Source organism: Bactrocera tryoni, unplaced genomic scaffold (genome assembly GCF_016617805.1).
Source record: "Bactrocera tryoni isolate S06 unplaced genomic scaffold, CSIRO_BtryS06_freeze2 scaffold_925, whole genome shotgun sequence".
Classification (NCBI taxonomy): Eukaryota; Metazoa; Arthropoda; class Insecta; order Diptera; family Tephritidae; genus Bactrocera; species Bactrocera tryoni.
In genome coordinates this window covers 630,078-644,529 of record NW_024396572.1, presented here as the reverse complement: position 1 = coordinate 644,529, position 14,452 = coordinate 630,078, and the positions used below count along the sequence as shown (strand labels likewise).

General features: G+C 36.9%; 1 protein-coding gene across 7 annotated transcripts in view; it reads left to right on the top strand.

Moving 5' to 3' along the window:
• Nucleotides 1-14,452, top strand: part of LOC120782056 (fibulin-2) — a 50,771-nt gene that overhangs the window by 20,472 nt on the left and 15,847 nt on the right. For all 7 annotated transcript variants that reach the window (XM_040114213.1, XM_040114212.1, XM_040114209.1 and 4 more), the window contains 2 exons: nt 11,053-11,553; nt 13,704-13,844. In XM_040114213.1, coding sequence (XP_039970147.1) covers nt 11,053-11,553; nt 13,704-13,844 — 642 coding nt within the window. The remainder of the gene's footprint in view (nt 1-11,052; nt 11,554-13,703; nt 13,845-14,452) is intronic.

The window sequence follows — 14,452 nt, the reverse complement described above, 5'->3', positions numbered from 1 at the left end:
AGTTTCAATTACTATTCAAATGTGTAAAGCCGTAAAACTTTATAACAATTCACTTCATACCACAATAAAAGCTACTCCTTTAAATTTTCAAAACAACAAAGTTAATCATAGCATAATTAAAAATCGGTTAGAAGAAGCAAAATTGAAGATCATTTCTAAACATAACACAAGAAAGGAAAATTACCTAGAAAAAAGGAGAGAAGGTTTCATTCGAAATTATAAAAGCGATAGACACAAAGAAAAATCAAAATTTAAATCTAGAAAACGTACATACCTCAAATATGAAATATTATTTATATGTATATAACCTATATTCCCATCGATCGTCTCAATTTTAATAAATATATACTTACCATTGTTGAAAATAAAATTGTAAAAATATAAAACAATAATTACCTATCATAATTTATATTAATATTAATATAAAACAACGTTTCTTTTGCTTAAGCACTATAGGTGCATTCCATAAAAAAGTGGAACTCTGAACTGTTTTACAAATATGCATTTTTTATATATTATTGCACGTACATAGTGAGATTATGTTCTCATCTAAAATAATTTACAAAAATTGCAGTGAGTATGTCTCATTTTTTGTAAATACCGTTATTTATTGAGAGTAACAACAAGTCGGATTTTTTCATTAGTTTTAACACAACTTTTTGCAAGGTCGCTACCGCTATTGTTTATCAGATAGAAACGAGATTTCTGTTCTTAGTTATAGTGTATAGTCCGCTGTATTCAACTGCATACTAATTTTTTTGGTTAAGTGTTTTTTTGATAAGAAAGTAATCATAACGGAAAGGTAAGTTTCGATGTCCCATACGTGACGCTTAATTCCTTTTTCTATTAATAATTATAAAACAAGTCGACTACACAAATTGAATTTTTCTGTTAACAGCTAACTTTTAGCGGTCTAAAAACTGGTGAAACAATTTTGTTTGAAATCGCTTTGCTTACAATACATTCTTGGTGATAATAAAGTGTCTGTACGTGACGCCAAATAATAAGTTATCTGACATCTTCAACTTTTACAATAAACAAAGCCCTTTTTTGTACTGCAAATCTCAATAACGCAAAAATGAGCGACCATCAACCAGTGCTAGCTGCATGCGAAAATTTCGAGAGAAGCAAAAAGAGAAAGATCCAAACTTTATCGCTAATGAGACTAAAAGATTGCGTGAGCTTCATAAACGAAAAGCAGAAAATCTTTCTCAAGGTGAGTTAAACGCAATTTTACTTAAGGAAAGGGATAAGAAAAGATTGCAAAGGGCAAAAAAGCGGGTTGAACTTAAAAATCCTACTGATTCTTCTGTAAGTACTGAATCTTCGTACAAGTCGAAACAGACTTTATCTAAAGCTGTTCAAAAGGCTCTAAAAGCACTGCCTCAATCATCAAGAAAGAAAAAAGTGGTTTTTACAGAACTAGCGCGTAAAATGGACATTGCTCTGGCAGAAAGCCCAAACATTAGCACATCAGGTGACGATACACGTTATGACGATATGAAAGCATTTTACTATCGTCCGGATATTGTGTATACCTGCCCAGGCGCAAATGATTTCATCGTTGTTTGGAAAAACGGCATTAGGAAGAAGTGTCAAAAGCATTATTTGACTTTGTACCTACGAGAAGCCTTTTGCATTTTTAAAGAATTTTTTCCTAATATCGAAATTGGATTTTCAAAATTTTGTAGTCTAAGACCGAAAAACGTTTTGCTAATGAAAGACACACCTTCAGACCAGTGCAAATGTTTAACTCATGAAAATTTTATGTTCAAATTGAAAGGTTTAAAACAAAATTATTGTAACGACTGGTGGACTATGATTTTATGTGATCCTTCTTTGGATTCGAAGTCCTGGAAAAATGAATGTGATACTTGTTCTGATGGCAAAAAAATATTAATTTCTATGAGTTTAAGTACAATCTGTGTATGGAAAGAATGGGAAAAAAAATCAGAAAATAAACTACGTTTAGTAAACCACGAAACAATTTCAGGTGAACTTAAAGAAAAATTGATTGATTATATCCATATTATGATGAAGCATGTTAATTTAAAACTAGTTCAAGCCGGTGAATTTCAAAAAGACCAATGCAATGAAAATGTGCAAATCCTTCAAGTTGATTTTGCGATGTCTTTTGGCTGTGAATACCAGAATGAAGTTCAAAGCGCACTCTGGTCACGAACAAGTGTTCTCTTATTTACTGCTGCAAGTTTTTACAAAGGCAATTGCCAAACATATCTTATATACTCAGATGCAAATTCGAAAGACAAGGATACAGTTTTTGTTTTCATCACTAAGTTGTTTGACTTGATGCATAAAGAAAATGAAGACTTACCTTCAGCGGAAATTATTTGGAGTGACGGCCCTTCATCGGAATTTAAGAACCGTTATATGGTTAAACTAACATCAATGTTGAGCGAAAAGTACAAAAGGCTCTTTTATTGGAAATATTTTGCTACATCGCATGGAAAAGGTATGAAAGACGGAGTTGGCGGAAATATCAAAAGACTTGTAAGGGAGAAAATGATGAGCCCACAAAAACCCGTGTGATTTATGTGGCATCCTCTGAAATTTATGAAAGGATTAAAAGTGCATCGCCGTGGGACAATGCCAAACGATAACTGGAATTTCCAACTTCCATTTTATTAAAACTGTTGAGAATGTTGTGGAGTGCAGAAAACATTGCCTTTCCCAAGACAAAACTTTATTTACATATTGATGTTTACATACATATAATATAGATTTAAGTTGAACTATGTCCCGTACTGACGCGACTCGTCTGTACGTGACAAATATAAAATAAATGTTTTTGAATTATAAATATGTGTTTTAATTAATATTTTTTTTCGCTAGTAGCAAGCTTGATTCTTATTTATAATTTCCTTCGAAGACACTTTTTGTGCACCTGTAATATATTCGCTGAAATCTGAATAAAACTATAACGATTTCGAATGTTGGTTGACTTGATGTGTCCCGTACGTGACGTGGGTTGTTTGCATTTTTCTTCAGTATTTCATGACTTTTTTTTTAATATTTCTTCGCACTATTAAAGACTAGCATATAATCGATGAAATTAGAGAAAAATATATATATATCTGATAAAACCTTAAAATTAGTTGAACTTGTCTGTACGTAACAGTGGAATGCACCTATACATAGATACGCTAAGTTATTAAAATCATATTGAAAACAACTCCAAATTAAAAATGTTTACAATTTACATATTCATAAAAAAAACTTATTTTATCGATTGAATTAATTAAAATTCAATAAAATTATTATACATATATTTTTGTAATGAGATCCAGGAGAATCTCAAATCAAAGGGTGGAGGAGTTACATTCCTATACTCTAAACACCTTGTAATAATATATACTTATGTATGTATTTAGTAAATGCTTAATAGCTTACTAACATAAAATTAGGTTCCACATTAGGCTTAGTTGTGGAAAAAGAGAGGCAGCGTATTTCAGGTATACTAACGCCAACTCAACTAAAAACATAAATATATACATACATATATACATACATAAATAAGTATATATAAGTAAATAAGCTAATGTCGAACGATAATACAGTTAAGCCTAATATTAGAATCGAACTAACTAAGAATGTCAGTACAGTTAGCATTAGAATAAGGAGTATGTAAACTAATAAGGAATGAAAAGTTAGTTAGTCTTAAGATTCACTTCAATAAATACGGTTGTCAAAAAAATGGCCGAAGCTTTTTATTTTGTAAACCATAACTTGGGCGCAAATCAGCGATGTGTTGAAGAACCTCGCTTTGATGCGGATTGTGGCTAGACGTTCATTCACCGGAGTGAATGATAGTACTCGGCGACGGAGTCTCTCTCCCTCCACGAATCCCACACCAAACTTGCGCTCCTTTATATGGCCACTGCAGTAAATGCCCAAGTACCTACTCGTCTTTGTCCTTGTCCCGTCCATCGCATTTCTTGGACGGCGGTGATGTCAGCCTTTATTTTCCCGAGGACATCAACCAGCTGGGCAACGGCACCTTCCCAATTAAGGGACCGGACATTCCAGGTGCATGCCCTAATATCATTGTCCTTATTTCGTTTGCCATGGCCGTCATCAAAAGGGGGGTTTCTCATCCGAGGCTGTTGGTAGTGTTTCATTGGGGTGAGCTTTTTACGTGGCGGGTCCCACACCCAGCGCACAACCCTATGGGGATGTTTCGCCTTCTCACTTTAGCTCGCCTTCGAACGGATGTTCTTAGGCTACCCAGAGGATACTTGGTCGAAGACCGGAAGTTGTGAGCTGCTTGAGTCATATGTAAAAGAATCGTTTCTGGCCACTCCCAAGTGAATGGCGATCAGAGAACTTTCCTCACTTGCGTGAACTTCTACACATGACTCCATCATCCATTCTTTTATTTCTTCAAGTTTTCAAAAATGGTATTTAAAAACTCCAATTTGGGCAAAAATTCCTGCAAATTGTGTCAAAAGTGTACAAGATATAGGGCGAAAATAGGTTTTTTCTATGGCTTTTATAAAGATGTCTTGTAAATTTACTTTCAATTTCCTCAAAAACCATATTGTGACAATTTTGGAACTTCAGAATTTGCGTGGGTTCTAGTTCTTAAATTTTATATACTTAATACCAAAGATATTTTGTAAAAATTCACTTTTGTTTGAGCTAACTTATGAAACTTGTAGTTAGGAAGATAAAGAGGGCGGCAGAATATCCTTGGCCCCGGGCGCCCGAAGTTGTAGCTGTACGTTTATGTATTATATTAGGTCTAAAAATTAAATTTCTTCTTAAATTCTGAACTAAATATTTACTACCTGTAGGTATATCAACTTTTGTTACGTAACGTAATCTTTTGTGACAAAATATTGTTTCCTTTATTGATATTATACCAAGTTTTGCGCGTTTTTGTATGACACAGTCAAGCAAAGAGTGGAGAGTTTTGTGTAAATATGCCACTACCTTCATGTTATTTTTTTGTAACGTCTGTGTTTCACAAAAAATATAAAATAGGCAATAAATTAACTTTACTAAAAACCTGATATGATACGATAAAATTGAATCTGAGTTTGAGATCTGCACTTCTTCTTCTTCTTCTTCTTCTTAGTAGGCGTAGACACCGCTTACGCGATTATAGCCGAGTTAACAACGGCGCGCCAGTAGTTTCTTCTTTTCGCTACCTGGCGCCAATTGGATATTCCAAGCGTAGCAAGGTCTTTCTCCACATGGTCCTTCCAATGGAGTGGAGGTTTTCCTCTTCCTCTGCTTCCCGCGGCGGGTACTGCGTCGAATACTTTCAGAGCTGGAGTGTTTTCGTCCATTCGGACAACATGACCTAGCCAGCGTAGCCGCTGTCTTTTAATTCGCTGAACAATGTCAATGTCGTCATATATATCATATATATCATACAGCTCATCGTTCCATCGAATGCGGTAGTCGCCGTGGCTAACGCGCAAAGGACCATCAATCTTTCGCAGAACTTTTCTCTCGAAAACTCGCAACGTCGACTCATCCGTTGTTGACATCGTCCAAGACTCTGCACCATACAGCAGGACGGGAATTATGAGTGACTTATAGAGTTTGGTTTTTGTTTGTCGAGAGAGGACTTTGCTTCTCAATTGCCTACCCTGTCCGAAGTAGCACCTGTTGGCAAGAGTTATCCTGCGTTGGATTTCTAGGCTGACATTGTTTGTGGTGTTTACGCTGGTTCCAAGATAGACGAAATTATCTACGACTTCAAAGTTATGACTGTCAACAGTGACGTGAGTGCCAAGTCGCGAGTGCGACGACTGTTTGTTTGATGACAGGAGATATTTCGTCTTGCCCTCGTTACCCATTTTCTGTGCTTCCTTGTCCAGCCTGGAGAAATCAATATCATCGGCATACGACAGCAGCTGTACACTCTTATAGAAGATGGTACCTTCTCTATTTAGTTCTGCGGCTCGAACTATTTTCTCCAAAAGCAGGTTGAAAAAGTCACACGATAGGGAATCGCCTTGTCTGAAACCTCGTTTGGTATCGAACGGCTCGGAGAGGTCCTTCCCGATCCTGACGGAGCTTTTGGTGTTACTCAACGTCAGTTTACACAGCCGTATTAGTTTTGCGGGGATACCAAATTCAGACATCGCGGCATAAAGGCAGCTCTTTTCGTGCTGTCGAAAGCAGCTTTGAAATCGACGAAGAGGTGGTGTGTGTCGATTCTCCTTTCACGGGTCTTTTCCAAGATTTGGCGCATAGTGAATATCTGGTCGGTTGTTGATTTGCCACGTCTGAAGCCACACTGATAAGGTCCAATCAGTTTGTTGATGGTGGGCTTTAATCTTCCACACAATACGCTCGATAGAACCTTATACGCGATGTTGAGGAGGCTAATCTCACGGTAGTTGGCGCAGATTGTGGGGTCACCTTTCTTATGGATTAGGCATAGCACACTTAAATTCCAATCGTTGGGCATGCTTTCGTCCGACCATATTTTACAAAGAAGCTGATGCATGCTCCTTATCAGTTCTTCGCCGCCGTGTTTGAATAGCTCGGCCGGCAATCCGTCGGCCCCTGCCGCTTTGTTGTTCTTCAGGCGGGCAATTGCTATTCGAACTTTCTCATGTTCGGGTAATGGAACGTCTGCTCCATCGTCATCGATTGGGGAATCGGGTTCTCCTTCTCCTGGTGTTGTGCGTTCACTGCCATTCAGCAGGCTGGAGAAGTGTTCCCTCCATAATTTAAGTATGGTCTGGGCATCAGTGACTAGATCACCTTTGGGGGTTCTACAAGAGTACGCTCCGGTCTTGAAACCTTCCGTAAGCCGCCGCATTTTTTCGTAGAATTTTCGAACATTGCCCCTGTCGGCCAGCTTATCAAGCTCTTCGTACTCACGCATTTCGGCCTCTTTCTTCTTCTGTCTACAAATGCGTCTCGCTTCCCTCTTCAACTCTCGGTATCTATCCCATCCCGCACGTGTAGTGGTCGATCGTAGCGTTGCGAGGTAGGCAGCCTGTTTTCTCTCCGCTGCGACACGGCACTCCTCGTCGTACCAGCTGTTCTTTTGCTCTTTCCGAAAACCAATGGTTTTGGTTGCAGCTGTACAGAGTTGAAATTCCGTCCCACAGTTCCCTTATACCGAGTTGTTGACGAGTGCTCTCAGAGAGCAGGAGTGCAAGCCGAGTAGAAAATCGTTCGGCTTTCTGTGGTGATTGCAGCTTCTCGACGTCGAATCTTCCTTGTGTTTGGTGGCGCGCGTTTTTTGCTGCACAGAGGCGGGTGCGAATCTTAGCTGCAACAAGATAGTGGTCCGAGTCGATGTTAGGACCTCGGAGCGCACGCACATCTAAATCAGTGGAGATGTGTCTTCCGTCTATCACAACATGATCGATCTGGTTGGTAGTTTTTCGATCCGGAGACAGCCAGGTAGCTTGATGAATCTTCTTATGCTGGAATCTAGTACTACATATAACCATATTTCGGGCCCCGGCGAAGTCAATCAGCCTCAACCCATTAGGGGATGTTTCGTCGTGGAGGCCGAATTTACCGACCGTAGAGCCAAAGACACCTTTTTTCCCACCCTGGCGTTAAAGTCGCCAAGCATGATTTTGACATCGTGGCGGGGGCAGCCTTCATAAGTGCGCTCCAAGCACTCATAAAAGGCATCTTTGGTCACATCGTCCTTCTCTTCCGTCGGGGCGTGGGCGCAAATCAGCGATATGTTGAAGAACCACGCTTTGATGCGGATTGTGGCTAGACGTTCATTCACCGGAGTGAATGATAGTACTCGGCGACGGAGTCTCTCTCCCACCACGAATCCTACACCAAACTTGCGCTCCTTTATATGGCCACTGTAGTAAATGTCACAAGGACCTACTCGTCTCAGTCCTTGTCCCGTCCATCGCATTTCTTGGACGGCGGTGATGTCAGCCTTTGTTTTTACGAGGACATCAACCAGCTGGCTACCCAGAGGATACTTGGTCAAAGACCGGAAGTAGTGAGCTGCTTGAGCCATGTGTAAAAGAATCGTTTCTGACCATTCCCAAGTGAATGGCGATCAGAGAACTTTCCTCACTTGCATGAACTTCTACACTTCTACATTCATCCCTGCGCAATGATGACGCAAAATCGTGAAGCGTTCCACATTTTTAAAATGGACTTTTGCCTAGCTACACCGCTATATTCACCTCGGAAATTACAGCAATTGAAGAAGCTGCAAAATTAAAACCTAAAGGCTGTAAACTAATAATATGCACCGATAGTCTCTCATCTATAAACGCTTTAAAAGCTGCAAATATTAGTGATATTCTCACACGTAGGGTTAAGGAGACTCTAATACGAGGCAAAAATATAAAAATTTTACATACGCCAGCGCATGTAAACATTACGGGTAATGAAAATGCCGATCAATTAGCAAAAGACGCACACTCTCATCCTACTTTTTTATTAAATAACTACACCGAAAAAGATATTAAAAGGTGCCTTGCAAACTTCACCAAAAAACAACGTGTCTCTAATTATGAAAACAAAATTAATGCTCATTATAAAACTATGCACCAGTTATCTCAACAGCATGGCAGTAAATCGAATTTTAAAACAAAACACCAGCAACTTGTTTTGAAGAGACTTAAACTCGGTCACACAAAATTAACGCACGGATATTTACTTTCAAAAGATTCACCACCACTTTGCATGAACTGCAATGATACCCTGACCATGCAACATCTAATAAACTGTTACAATGACACATCGCAAAATGTTGATTTGCATACCGCTATAGCCACACTGGACTACGAAAATATAAGAAAACATCTACCTGCTATATTATTAAAATTAATTTAAAATTGAAATGTTTATATAAGTAAATTAATATGTACAAAATGGGACGAAGGCCTAAGCAGCCAGTTCCTTTTTTTTCTAGTATGTTTGTAAATTGATTTACAAGTCATATTATAATAAATAAATAAAATACACATGACTCCATCCTCCACTAGAATTTAAAAGTGTTGAAAGAAAGTTACAAGGATGATTGTATCGTAGTAGAACTCATAAAAGACGTTTAATAAATATGTATTATATGTTTTCGACAATTGTATCTCTGTTTCCTTCTATGCCTCCTAATTTTTCAGAACTAAGCTGATATTATTTATATACTTGTACGTATGTTGATTTGTTCCAAGTTTTCTAATTTTTGTTATGTAAAATGAAAATAAAGACTTAAAAATAAACGAGAGGAAAATAGTGAATGGGAATCGGGAATCGTGAGCACAAATATATCCAAAAACGATATATTACTCTAGCCGACTATTTTGACATTTTTTTTCTGCTCTGAAACCAAACTTGTTTTTTTATGTTGCTTTGATAAGGTACATATATAATTTGAATATAAAAAAAATTGCTAGGTCCAGGTTAAGAGGAAAATAAAAGAAAAGTTTTTGCAAAAAAAAAATATATTGAATATTACAAATTTTTATCCCTCAATTTATATTTTCTTGTACTTTTTTGAACTTCTGCCTTATTGGTAGTCAGGATTATCACGTAAACATATCCAGCAATAGTCTGCCAGCATGCTAGGAGTCCATTTGCCTTGACACCTTTTCTTTTTCTCAATATGTCTTGGTGAAATCTCTCCCCATGTTCATCACTGACTGCACCTAAATTGGGAGGAAAGAAATCCAAGTGCGAATGTAGGAAATGTATTTTTAGGGACATGTTACACCCTAAGGCCTGAAAATCCGTCAATAGGCTTGATATGAGTTCTTCATAATCGGGTGATTTGGTGTTACCCAAAAAATTTTTTACAACCTCAACAAATGAAAGCCATGCTTTTTTTTCTGGCCCCACAAAAATCCCTTCTTTTAATTTCGCATCACTAAGTCTCGGAAATATACTTTTAAGGTATTGAAAACCTTCTCCCGTTTTATCCATTGCTTTTACAAAATTTTTCATTAAGCCTAATTTTATATGATGGCAATACAATATTCTCGGGTTCAACAAGACGAAGATTGGACACACTTTTCTGATTAGGTACATAGTCTGTTCTTTTTGGCCACTCTTTTTGGATATAGTGTTTACTTCGAGCTCTGCTATCCCATTCCCACATAAAACAGCAAAATTTTGTGTAACCAGCTTGCATACCTAGTAACATCCCAACTACTTTTAAATCAGAACAAATTTTCCAAGAATGTTTAGCATACTGAATTTTTTGTTGTAGATTTTTGATATTTTCATGGGTTTCTTTGATATGTACTCCATGCGCTAGAGGTACAGATGGAAGTTCGTTACCATTATGTAACAAAACCGCCTTCAAACTTATTTTCGATGAATCAATAAATAGTCTCCACTGATCAGGTGAATAGGTACAAAACATTTTTTTCATAAGCCCATATACATCTTTGCAATAGACTAGATCGTTTTCCTTTTCAAAGAAATCCACAACAGTACTATGTCGTTTCCGATAAGATTTCTTGATCCAGATTCTTGTCTCTGGATGCAATAAATTCCATTGTTTTAGTCTAGAAGCTAAAAGTTCTGATTCCTCTTTTGGTAAATCAAGGTCACGAATCAGATCATTAAGTTCGCTTTGAGTTATCAGATGTAAGAAGTATAACTTCAATAATATTATCGTAATTGGACCTAAGGATTTTTTTTATTATTTTTCTAATGATATACATACTAACAGGAACCAAAATATATAATTTTTATTTCAGAGCAAAATCCATTGTCGGCTAGTGTTATCTACGGCAACAAAACATGTTATTATCTAAAGCAAAAAGAAATTCTCCAGATCCGACAACTGTAGCAAATAGCTGAAATTTAAACTGACCGATCAAAATAAACATATTTTTAACGTTTGTTATTTTGTATTAAATACAAAGGTTTCATTGTTTTTCTATTCCAGTGAAGTTTTACATAGTTCATTAATTTAATTTTATGCAATAATATCAAACATAGTAATTTGAATTAATTAGATCAAACGTATTTTTATCCAATACCTTATCTCTTAATATTAACTTATTACATTCAAAAAATCAACACCAGATTTATATAAGCAAAACTAATTTTTTATATATAAATTTGTAGATACTGATAAAGTACACAAAAATGAAGTCAATGTGGGGAAAGACATAGAGGATGTTGACGAAGACGATGTTGGAAATGGAGAAACACAGTCAAAACAAGGCGTAATTGGGGATAACCGGTCAGAAAACTTTAACAAAGTGGATTCAATACGTTGCGACGTTGGTTATGAATTTAACCATAACAAAGGAAAATGTCTGGATGTTGATGAATGTGCTTTTAAATTACACAACTGTAAAAACAGTCAGTATTGCCATAACACTATGGGCGGTTTCCATTGTTTGAGCGTGAATTCCAAGAAGTGCGACCCACACAAAGAGAAATGTGAAAATATCTGCAGTGCCGGTTTCCAATATAAAAACGATGGCTGTATCGATGTTGATGAATGTTTAGTAGATGAATATGCATGTGATAGCAGTCAGATATGCATCAATGACATTGGTGGTTACCGTTGTGATTGCAAAATAGGTTTTAATCTTGATGCAACCACGAACGCATGTGTGGGTGAGTACTAAGTGTTGGTGAGTCTAAGAAAACAACAGAGCTCCAAGGTTTTTAACACCAAGATTTAAAAAGTCTCATCAATTTAAGGGGATATTTTTGAAAAATTCTATTTTACTTATTCCAGTCACTATCGAGAGCGATGTACCGATTATAGCGGCATTCAAGTTTTCGATTAATGTGCTAAAGTTTGTTTTTTTTATCGAAAATAAGTCCCTAAGTTCCAGCAAGAAATCGTTTTTTTTTCTTGAGATGTGGAAACAGGAAATCTTGCTGCTGACCATATTCGGAGAATACTCTTTATAAGATAGTCAATCTAAGTTATTAGAGGCATACATAGAGAGTGTGAGTTTTCTCAATTTTTGGAATTTAGTAAACCATTGCAATAGTTTCTTTCATTTTAAGCAGAGTTGGGATGACACTATTCAAAGTACTGTTTAGGTATCAGATGGATTTTTATTCCTTGAGCAGAGTATATTAATTAGGTTAGATGGCTGATCCAAAGTTTCCACTATTATGTGATTCCATAAAAATATAACTCCAGTAATTGGGTTACAAATCTGCATAGCGCCTTGCGGACAAAAAAATTTTCTCAATCGTTTAATTTTTATAGCCAACAGTTCGGAGGGACATCTGAAAATGTTAGTGTCAAGTGTTTAAGTCTTGATCTCGTAAAGGCGGGACAATCAAGAAAGAAGTACTGAGCGCGCCCATGAAGCTCAGCTATCCAGTAGTAGAACACACGGAAAGGGGTTTATTACTTAAGTTTGCAACGATGTTTGTAACACCCAGAAGGTAACGTCGGAGTTCCTGTAGAACATATGTATATGTATATAAATATTCAGCTTGATCCCCTAAGTCGATTTAGCTATGGCAGTCTGTCCGTTCATACGCGAATAGGCTCTCAATTTTTATGATATCAATCTGAAATTTTGCACACATCTTTCAAGCTGGTAATTTGTTAGTACCGTCGATATTGGACCACTATAGCATGTGCAAACTGTGTTTGTCGAGAAAGCCTTTTCATTTGACAAGAAATCTTCCCGAAACATGACATGAACCTAGGTTTGATTAAGCCATTAATATATGTACGTATTTTAATATCATATCGAAATTAAAATTTAAAGTGATATGTATTTCGAAATTAAGGAAATGATTAAATGCGTTCCTCTCATATTTTTATTTGGGGTTATATTGTATTTTATGATGTACTATATAGTATTATATAATACTATGGGCAAAAAAGAAAAAAGTAAAACTTTTTAATAATAGTTTCGCGCGAAAACCCATTCGCGTCATTCTGGGGTAAATAAAGTGCATTCGACAATTTTTATGACAGTTGAAATAGTTCAAAAAAAGAAGTTCCATTAAATTTTGTGTTTTCGGGATCAAATTTCTGGTGCGGAAACGCTCATAATTTTGGAAAAGGTCGAATGTCGTAGCAAAGGTGATCCGGAGCCTAAAAAACCACGTCAAACAGGTCAAAAATCAAGGTTATGTTGACAAGTTTCCCTGATTATCAAGGTGTGGTGTACTCCGAATGCCTTTCGACCAGCAAAACTGTCAACAAGGAATACTATTTGATCATTATGAGTCGTTTGCGCGAAGCTATTCGTAAAAAGTGGCCGGAATTGTGGGCCGGCAACTCTCGGTTTCTGTACCACGATAATGTACCGTCGCATACTGTATTTATTCTTTGTGCCGCAATCAACGTATTCGCCTGATTTAACTCCGTGTGACTACTGGCTCTTCATCGAACTGAAACGACCGCACCGGAGAAGCCTTTTTGAGTCAACTGAAGAAAGTAAACATAAATCGTTACGCACATAGAACGCTATTCGGGAAATTGACTTTAACAACTTTTTCAAGGATTGGAAAAAACGTTAACCCAGGTGTGTTGTGACCATGGGGGATTACTTTGTGGGGGATGGAATAGGTTTTGAAGAATAAATGAAGAATTTTAAAATTTTGGGCAAAGTCTTACTATGATTGCTCATAGAAGTACGTAGAAAAATGAAGACCACATATGCCAATACTTATGTGTACATACTGTATGTAGTGTTTTTAGGAAGAAGTATATATTGAAATAGATTAACTAATTTACATACAAATTGTATTCACAATATTATCTTACATACACGTACGTTTTCCAGATATAAATGAGTGTTCTATTAATAACCATAACTGCTTACCAACGCAACGATGTGACAATACATACGGATCATATGTCTGCGTTAGACTACAAAGCTGCGGTACCGGTTATACACTAAATGCCGAAACAGGCAACTGCGATGGTAAGCAAAAATTACAACGAGAAAAAATTCAATTTCCTACGAGAGTTTAAAAACTCTTATATCTTATATACTTATACGAGGCCTGCTATATATATTCTGGCCTAGGGCAACACTAAGTGTTGCCAGGTGTAATCTGACATTTCCATTGGAAAGTTTGACATTTTTTAGCATAACATCACTCAGAACGTTTTGTCATTTAATCGTGAATTGTTTTATTTACAGGGATTTAAAAATTCATCTCTGCCAAAAAATGGAATTAACTCGTGAACATTTTCGTGCGATCATTTTTCACAACTTTCGACGTGGATTATGACGACAAGAGTGCATCGATGAACTAAAATCTTTGTATGGCTATGAAGCACCATCCTATAGCACTGTGAAAAACTGGTACAACGATTTCAATCGTGGCCGACGCTCACTCAAAGACGAATTCCGTGAAGGTCGTCCAAAAAGAGCCGTTGTGCCAGAAAACATCGATGCCGTACGTGAACTGATAATGCAAGACCGTCATGTAACATACCTTCAGATAGAGGCATGCCTATGCATTTCTCCCACCAGCATACATTCGATATTGCATGAACACCTGGCCGTAAAAAAGGATTGTTCTC